The 9303-nt window shown below is 53.0% G+C and overlaps 1 protein-coding gene across 2 annotated transcripts in view; it reads right to left on the bottom strand.

Annotated features, from left to right (window-relative positions):
* Window positions 1-872: 872 nt before the first annotated feature.
* Window positions 873-9303, bottom strand: part of PLXNA4 (plexin A4) — a 422599-nt gene continuing 414168 nt past the window's right edge. For both annotated transcript variants that reach the window (XM_079150155.1, XM_079150154.1), the window contains 2 exons: window positions 6069-6219; window positions 873-3961 (listed from right to left, as the gene is read on the bottom strand). In XM_079150155.1, the coding sequence (XP_079006281.1) occupies window positions 3866-3961; window positions 6069-6219 (247 nt within the window). In that variant the 3' untranslated portion in view covers window positions 873-3865. The remainder of the gene's footprint in view (window positions 3962-6068; window positions 6220-9303) is intronic.

Genomic DNA, 9303 nt, shown 5'->3' with positions numbered 1-9303 from the left:
GGGTGGTGGCTCCATGTACAGAAGGGGCAAAGAGGGACAGGGAGGATGCTTGCTACCAGGGGAGGGGCCTGGTCAGAAGCCAGACATGCAAGGGAGCACGTGAGCACCAGGGACCGTGGAGATGGCAACGTAGGGATGGGGAGGTACTGGGAGAGTATGTCATTAACCCCAGGCTGGGAGTGGGAGCTGAGCCTGAGGGGACAAGGACAGAGAGAACTTATCAGTCAGCAGCTCCTGCTTCTCCCTGGGAACAGTCCTGAACAGTCTGCCTCAAACTTTAGGATTTATTGAAAGGACATCTCTTTCTGGGTGAAGCCTGACTCAAGCATCCTGAGCTCACCCCCAGGGGTACCCTGGCTCACATGTGGGAGATGCTAGGGGCTAGCTCTGGCTGTATGATGTACCTTGGCCTGGGGGACACTTGGGTTATTCTCTGTCCCCAAACTGAAAACCATATTGAAAGACAAAGTCAAGAAAGTATTTTCCTGAGGAAGTAACTGACACATAGCTAACTTCACCTAATGCCCTTTGCTGTTATAAGAACTGTCAAGGACTCCCCCCACAGGGAAGGATGAGGGGGCCAAGCCCACATGTGCCCCAGGAGAAATGAGCAGCCTGCAGCTCTCTTTCTCCATTCTTCCACCCACTCTTTCAAATTCAGGACCCCATCGAGCTCCCAGGTTCCCAGACATCGGCTCTTTTCCCTCTGACATTCAAAATCTCTGCCTGGCTTAGTTCTTTTGACCCTGTGGTCTCAAGGGAAAAAGGGCTCAGGGGGCAAGTAAGGGGGAGGTCAGGAAACTGGCTTTCTTCCCTGGTTCCACCTTCTACAGAACTGCGACCCTGCAAATTGACTTTGACATGGAGGAAGGACTGCCTCTCTCTGGGAACCCCTGTGCCTTCCTGGGCAGCTCTCTGGGCATACGGCCTTCCAAGAGGAGCTGGAGAATCCCACAGGGAGCTGGGAAAGAAGATTCAGGGGGACAAGAACAGCTTTTGGACAACATTGCCTATCTTTGCTTTTAAAGATCTCACACTTGCACCAAGAAGCCAAACAGAAGAAATGGAGAACAAAAGGAAAGAAGACTCTTTATGGGCAAGATGGATTGTGGCTCCAGGTGACCAGCCAATTTCACAGAGAATGTGAGTGAATGAAGCACCAGAAACACCCACACCACCAATCAAAGTAACATCTGCCCCAAAGTCCTGCCCCAGGAGAAATGAGGAAAGCCAGTACCCCTGTCTGTCCTTCTCCTCTTTCTTCCTGACATTTATGTTTCTCTGAGGTGTATGAAGGTTTGCTTATAACAAAAACAAGGGGGTGGGGAGTCCTGTACCGACAACGTAATAATAACAATAATAATCATCAGGTAAAAAATAAAAACTTCAGCAAAACCATGTCCTTTTTTTCCCAACTTGTTCACTTATTTCCTCTAACTGTGCAAAACTTAAAAAATAAATCAAAATGCATCCAGACACACACGCACTCACACACGGCTTCCATCCAGCAAATCTGTGTTAAATAGGTTTGCGTCTCTCTCCTCCCAACCTTTCGTATGTGCAAAAATATTTCAGTGGCTGAGCTGCCTCCTCAGCCTGCCTCCCACATGCACCCTTTCTGGCCTGTCAGGTCCTGTGGCTTCTTGGGAGGAAATAAAAGGATCAAAAAAATTCCTCGCTTCCCACCTGGCCATTTGCCAAAACCTTTGGTTATTTATTTTTCCTTTCAAAAGCATCTTTTTCCATTCTCCTCTTCCTGGTTGTTAGGTTGCTTGTGTCTTTTTCCATTTGTCCTCTGAAATGCCATGAGATGCCCTGCTCTGGGTCACCAAAGTCCAGGCCTCGGCAGATGACCACCCTGATCACCTGTGGACAGGTCCCCTCTCCTCCCACCCACCAGCACGCAGCATAGAAAGCAAGTGTGGAAATGTCCTGAAGCTGCAGGACGAACTGATGAGCAAGGGGACAGAGAAGCAAAACACTTCAACATCCTCCTACATAGGACAAGAAATCTCCCGGAGCTCTCTGCCTACTCCTGGGGCAAATACTTGCGTGCACATGCGCTCACATACACGCACTTATTCATATCCAAAGGGGCGAAGGTACTTCAAAGCGCAGGATGCTGCACGGACTTTGCTGGAAATGATGTGGCTCCTTCCTCACTGATAGATGACAAGGAAGGATGTCGGATGCTCAGGGAGTGACGGCAGGACTGTGGGATCCTTATCAACACCATCTTCCATGACGCTTCTCCTGGTCTCCCAGAGTGATGGACAACTAGAGAGTAGAGCTGCCAGAAGAGATTCCTGCTTATGGTGGAGACCGGACCACACAGCACCTAAGGTCCCTTCGAGAGTATAAGTTCCCAGGACCCACCACTAGAATACTTCTTGCCATGGCCCCTGCTTACCTAGTACACATTTCTGAGCACACATTTGCCTGACTGGCTAAAATGGCGTATCCATAGATGTAAGGATGAATGGAGAGATGGATGCTGGGGCTGTGGTCAGTTGCATGTCCCTCCTTCCATTTCCATTCAGGTCCCTTAGCTTCATTTTCCAGTCCCTCCCAGGCACAACAAGCTGGGGCCGGGGTTGGCTGGCATTGGTTGTCATGGTGAGCTGTGACTACTGAAGGGATCGGGACGGAGAATGACTGAAGACACAGCCGAGATGGCCATGAAATGATTCCCTAGGAGGTCTGGACAGCCCAGTGACAAAGTCATCTGCATAGCAATGGCACCAGATTCTGCAGGGGGGACAGGAACAAGACTGTCCACCCCGGCCTTCTGTGGAGTTCTCAAGGATGGTGGGGATGGAGCCTTGGAGACGGCTGGAGGTAGAATCTCCTGGATGCACTCTGCATTTCACGCTGACCCTTGGCGAAGGGCAACCAAGGAGGGTGGAGATGCCTTCTCTAGACAGCACTTAAGGCTCTGGCAATGGACTGGACCTATGACAATGGCGGCGACACATTTGAATTTGGGGGTGAATGGAGAACCACAGAAGCCGCTTCCATGGCGGATGCCACTCTCTTTCCGTTTCTCCCCCTCCACATTGCTTTTGCTGCTAGGAGCCAGATTTGAAGGTTAGGAGCGTCTCCATGGTGGAATGTAAGTGCTATTCTTTCTCCTGCCTAGCTTGCCACAGGCAGGGAGGAGGGGGGGGGGCAGACAGGCCTGCATGGACACTTGGAGGGGCCTCAAGGAGATTGGAAAGGGACAGGAGGCCTCTGGACATAGACCCAGCATGTGGGAGCAGCCCCCAGGAGCTCCCCTTCCTTACACATTCCCTGCTGCCACACGTAGGAGGCGAGGCCTGTCTTCTCACAGGTGCGAAGTGCCTCCATCACTGATTGACCTCTCGGAGATGGAGGTGCGGGAAGGGGGAGCCATGTGATGTCTTCCGTGAAGATAATACTAAGCTCACTGCCCCTTCCCTAAGCCAAGTTTAGGACCAAAGTTGGGGCTCTCAAGCGGCATGTGACGTAGCAGCATGGAAACCTCCTCTGTCCACAGCTCCTATCCACATTTGGGCCCTGCTACTGCTGCTGTGTGGAGTCAGGAGGAGCTGGAAAGAGAGCCCCGCTCTGATGTCTTCTGGACAGGACCCTCCCTGTGGGCCTGGCCACCCCGGACTGACTGAGGGTTGGCAGCTTGGTCCAAGCGTATTGGCAGAGCAACCGAAAGAGAAGGAATCCAGGAAGGAGGGAGAGACAGAGAGGCAGAGCGGGCGGGGCGGGGAGACAGCGCTGCTCGGGGATGCTGCTGATGCCAGTCGGAACTTGCACTTGGTAAAGATGAAATCTAGACTGAGGCACGGCTTGGTGTGTCCCTCCCTCCAGGGCGGCCCTGGAAGGACGGTTCTCAGCTGTCTAAGCTCATGAGGGTTATGACTTGTTCTAGTTTGTAGGCCAATTTCTGTTTGCCACACTGGTCATCATGGTCCAGAGGTCCAAGGATCTGTGAAAGGGACAAGAATGGAAAGGGTTACTAGATTGGGTGTGCTCTGTGATCTGAGAGTATACACAGACCATGTGGACATGGTCATAAGGTTGGGAAGTCGGGTACTTGCAGAGGCACCCACCACATTGCAGGGTAAGTGGCAACCTGGGTAGCTCAGGTGCAGGAGGCACTTGGACACGGGACACAGCATGCGGGCACCCATAGACCCGGGAGCCCAGGATGCCAACACACAAATTGTCGTGTCTGAACAACTGTGTGCATTCCATTGTTCACGAGAGACACTGATGGAAGGCAGAAGCTCTGTTGAAGATGCCCAGGGCCAGAGGCTATGGACACAACAGGTTCAAGGGCAGAGAGCTACATGTCTGATGGAAAGTGTGGGCTCCGTGTCCAGCAGAATGTGATTTCACAGAAATGTGATTTCCCCCTGCTTCCTAAAAAGGAAAATCTTCCCCATCAGCTGCTTGCGGCCTGGATGTCCACATTTTGAAAATCATTTGTCTTAACTTTGCCTGTAAAGAAACAAATATCCCTAGAAAGGCAAGGCTGTAAGCTTGACTGGCCATTAGGTCTGCCCAAGCCTTTCCTGGTGGAGGACAGTGGCAGTGTTGTAGTGCCTGTGGGTAGTCAGCCAGGATCCCACGTAGCCTCAGGAGGTGCAGGATTGAGCAACGGCTCTGCCAGTTTCCAGCTGGATGATCTGGGACAAATGGTGATTTTTCTGAATGAACCCCGTTCCCATACTGGCAAAATGTAGGAGCAACTCATCCATCCCTGGTTTGCTCCAGTGCAGAGGACAAAGTCAGGCACACATGTTCAGGCCATGGGTGGCAACAGGCAAACAGGGTGGTGTGCATTGTGGTTGGGGACCCAAGGGGAAGGGACAAGGGAGGAGGCAAAGAAGGGAAGGAGGAAGGAGAAGGGAGGCTCCTGAACTTTGGATTTTATACCAGTTATTGCGTTTTTAATGGAGATTGAGCTAGAGTTGTCTACTTCTGAGCTGGCTAACAACTGCCATTTACTGATACCATCCTTTCATAAAAGCAGGACATTTTGACACCAGAGAAGACAAGTGTGCTTGCAGAGTAAGGGACAGTCCTTGTCAAGATGAGGGAGTTGGACACTTTGATGTATCACACACTGTCCTTACTCTCGTGCCTTGCCACAGCAGGGGAGAACTTGTTCCTGTAGACTGGTTTCCAGGGTCTGTCCCCTAAGAGACTCTGCTGGTTTTTCTTTGACTTGAGGTTCACAAACTATACTGCTTAGGGCCTATAGGACACCAGGCTGTAGGCCTGCTGGGATTTCCTAGACCCTCCTAGACCCTCTCTGGGTGACAAGACTGCGAGAAAATAGAGGCCCTGGCGCACTGGCTTTCGCTCTTGTTACGCTCTTCCACAGTTATTCTGTGCTCAGATGCAGGGAATCTGGATTCCAATCCACTTGGTCTATACTTGCGTGGCCAATAGCACTGTTGTACTGACCAGAAAGAAGGCAGAGTCTAGTGATGGTTATCCCAGCTGGAGCTTTCCAACGAGGGAACCCAACTAAAAGCACATTCCATTCCATTCCATTCCATCCTGCTCCTAGTCTGCTGTTTTTGGTCACTTTTATGCCTCCTTCTATTCAATTCTTTTTTCTAGCCCATTCTGTTCTATTTCTATTGCTACTATTCCATTCCATCCCATTCCGTTCATTCTATTCTACCATGTTCTATTCTATTTCTAGTCTGTTCTGGTTCTGTTCTGTTCTATTCTACTCAATACTGTGCCATACTATATGGCCTTCCCAGGGGAAGGTGCTGTTCAAAGAGAATTAGAGAGAGAAATGGGGGATATAAGAGGAATATTGGGAAGAAAATAAGAATAAATGAAAGAGACAGGAATTTAGATACCTGGGAAGATCAGGGACTAAGGCAGAATGTATGGAATGGCGCCACCCTAGGGTCTCCGTCTTGCAGGCTGGGGTAGAGTCTCCCAGCAGAGATACGAGGGGTGTATCTCAGGACTGGTCTTTTACACTGAGGCATGCGGAGCTCTTCCCTCTCTGCCCTCTTCCCCCCACCAGGCCTGAGCAGGGCAGGGCAGGGCGGGGCGGGGCTCACCTCCTCACTGTACTTGCCCACGTAGGAGAAGATCTCCGAGAGCGCGCTCATGGTGTTAAACTCGCTCATGTGCAGCCGGGACTGTTCCGCCAGGTATGCGTTCATGTCCTGGTCACTGATGGCCGGCATCTTCCCGATGTCGGAGTAATACCTGCCGAGGGATGGGAGGGGAGAGAAGCTGGAGTCATTTGGGGACCACAGTGGTCTCTGCTGGCGGGGCTTCTGTGTGGGATCCAGGAGGAGCCTTCACAGCTCTCGAGGACCTGGGGAGTGGGCAAGACATTGACAGAGGGGGTCAGGAGGAAGAGGGGCATCTGCTTGGCTTCCAGCTGCCTGCCAGTGATACAGCCTGCCTGGTGTCCCTGTGACGCTCCCTCCTGCAGGCACAGTCTCCTCCAGCGGCCTGAAGACTCTTTCCAGCAGTTGCTCTTCTCTGATGTCCTCCGCTCTCTGGGGGTTAAGTGAGAGAGGGGCGGGGCTGGGGGCTGCTCAGAGAGAGAGGCTGGCAGAAGGCAATCAGTCACTGTCACTTGCAGCTGTGCACTGCTGTCAACTGGTTAATTAGATGCCAGCATTTACATTTTTAATTTCTGCAATTTGACATTTTATGCACCAGACCCCAACTCCCCCGCCAGAGGGGAGCTGCGTGGTTTCCTAATGAGGAACTGAAGACGGCTACTTCTCCCCTTTTCCTGCGGGTTTTGTGGCTATAGATTACAACAAATGAGAACAGGTAACTACAAAGATGGGAAGGCAGGGCTGGCCCGGGGGCCTTGTGGTTGAGCAGCCCAGCCCACCCTAGTCCCACAGGAATGCTGGGCTGGAGAAAGCTATTCACCCTAGAATCAGGGACCAGGAGGATGATTGCTAGGGCTGGGTAGGTAAGGCAAGCGGGCTCCTGGGCACCAAGGTTAAGGAGAGGCATTCGCTCTTGGGGAAGTGCAAGGGCTGGTGACAGTGACAGGCCCTGGGAGTCCCGGGACTCAAGGTTGGATCAGATGAGCATAGGGGACATTCTTATCCTGTGTCCTGACCCTGTGTCTGCCGGCCCACACCCCTCGCTGCTCTGACCAGGACCTGTGCTGTTTCTCTAACTTCCACCTGTCCCCAGCAGTTCCCAGGAGTTGGGTGACAAGCTGGCAGAAAGGATACTCCAGGGCTCCTCCAGCTGTCAGCTCACGGGCCAGCATTAGAATGATAGCTCCATTTGCCACCAGAACATTCCTGGGCAGGCAAGGGCTGGGATGGGCACCCTGCCTGAGCCACAGCCCTGTGGGGATTGCAGACCTGTCACTGGCTGGAAAACAGGCACGGCAGACCTGTCCTCTGGTGAGGGACGGGGCTGTCTGCAGGAACCAGGCTCGCACCACCTGCGGTGCCACCTGCCTCGTGGAACTGGTCACATTCGGGCTGGCCAGGAGGCCTTGGCTCATGACATGTGCTGAGACAGGCGACAAGGATAAGGACATGACAACGTGGCCTTTCTCAGAGCAGCCTGAGAGCCCCGACCAGGACTTGCTGCCATCCTTCACCATGCTCTCTGTCCCCTGTCCCTTCCTGTCTACAGAGCCTCACTTCCTGGTCCTGCTTCCTTTCAGTTCCTTTGCTCCATCCCTAGAAGAGCCTGCTGTCTTCAAGACCTGGAACCACCCCAAAACATCTCCCCCAGATACCCCAATACATAGGGTTTGGGGTGATTTAATGGCCATCCAGGTGTAAAAGTTCCAAAAGTCTCCATTCATAACCTCTGTTTCTGGAAGACAGCAAATGCCAATGTCCCATTTTATAGCAGGAGACCAGGGACAGCCCCGGCCCTGCCATTCCCAAGGAGACATGAGCTGCTGTTCCCTCAGGCATCCCACACCTGCCGAGCAAGATCGGTCTGCCCCGCCAAGGGTCATCTCTACGGTCTCCTTGGTGAAAGGATAAACCACGTTTCCTCTCACTTTCGGTACCATGGCCAGCAGCCTCAGCACGGCTGATAACACCGCCAGGTCCAGAGCTCCATCAGACAGTTCTACTCTGTCACCTGTAGACAACTAGAGCCTCTGACTGGGATGAAAAGCCCAGTTCCCACCAAGGGGACACAACTGTCATCAAAAGCTAAGGCTCCTGCCGCTTCTCTTCTCTGCCTGTGAAACCTTTTGCTGGTAGACGAATGGTTCTATCAGGTTTTTTGCAAACAGCACCAGGGCACCAACTGCTGCCTTTATGGCTCTGATTGTTGCCTTTATGGTCCACAAGGTATGGGGGGCAGGTTGCGGAGCACAGCCTCCACAGAGAAGGGACCCTGCCCCACAGGAAACGTGAGATGCCCAGCTCTCCCTTACAGTGGCTTACCCTGTACGGGCACTAGAAGCCCAGTTTACTCCCTCAAGGGGAATATTCCGAAGTGCGGATACATGACAGGGGAGGGAGGGAGGGAAGCAGAGTGGGCAGGGCCAGGGCCAGGCACGAACCTTCTCATCTGAAGCTGACAGGTGACACACTCTCCTGGACATGCCTTTGTTCGTCTCCCCCACGTGAGGTCAGGTCCCCACTGAGTAGTTCCAATCTCCCTCGCTTGCCTTTGCCTTGAGGACACTGGGTTGGTCCAGTGCATGTCTGTGGCCCCATACCAGCCCCCACGTGGATCAGTTGCATGGCCGCATCTTCAGCAAGTTCTAGATGGGCTGAGCAGGGTGGTCATGGGCAGCTCCTGCCCTGGTGGGCATGGAACTTGGAGTCCAGATGGCCTTTCTAACGCCATTACAGCCCCAGCTCTGCTGCTGCTAAGTGGCCCCATCCTCTATGCAGGGTTTGGCTAATGCCTTGAACACTGCCTGGTCCCCTCCAGGGCTCTTCCCAGCCCACCCCCACCAGCACCTGACAATGGCCCCAGGGGCACCTTCTCTGCTGTGTGTACAGTTGCTTCCTTCTCACTTTTGTTGTGCTGGCTCCTGCCCTGGGATCCTCCATGGAGATGCCCCATCAATTGTGAAGTATGCAGTTCAGCTCCATTAATGAACTTGGAACAAGTACTCTCTTCAGCTGGCTGTGCAGTGGGTAAGGGAAAGGCCAGCCTGGACCCCCACACTTGAACCCTATAGGTGTGCCATTTTACAAAAGGGACTGGTGCTCTGAAATCCTGTAGGGCCCCCTGGAGTTGGCCAGGGTCTGGCAAGCTGGAAGGCTCCTAAGGTGGGTCTGGGTCCCGGCACTGGCCTCAGCCAGCTCTCCTTGCTAGTTCCTTAGC

Source organism: Sciurus vulgaris (assembly GCF_902686455.1).
Source record: "Sciurus vulgaris genome assembly, chromosome: 8".
Taxonomy (NCBI): Eukaryota; Metazoa; Chordata; class Mammalia; order Rodentia; family Sciuridae; genus Sciurus; species Sciurus vulgaris.
This window is presented reverse-complemented; position numbering and strand designations above follow the sequence as displayed.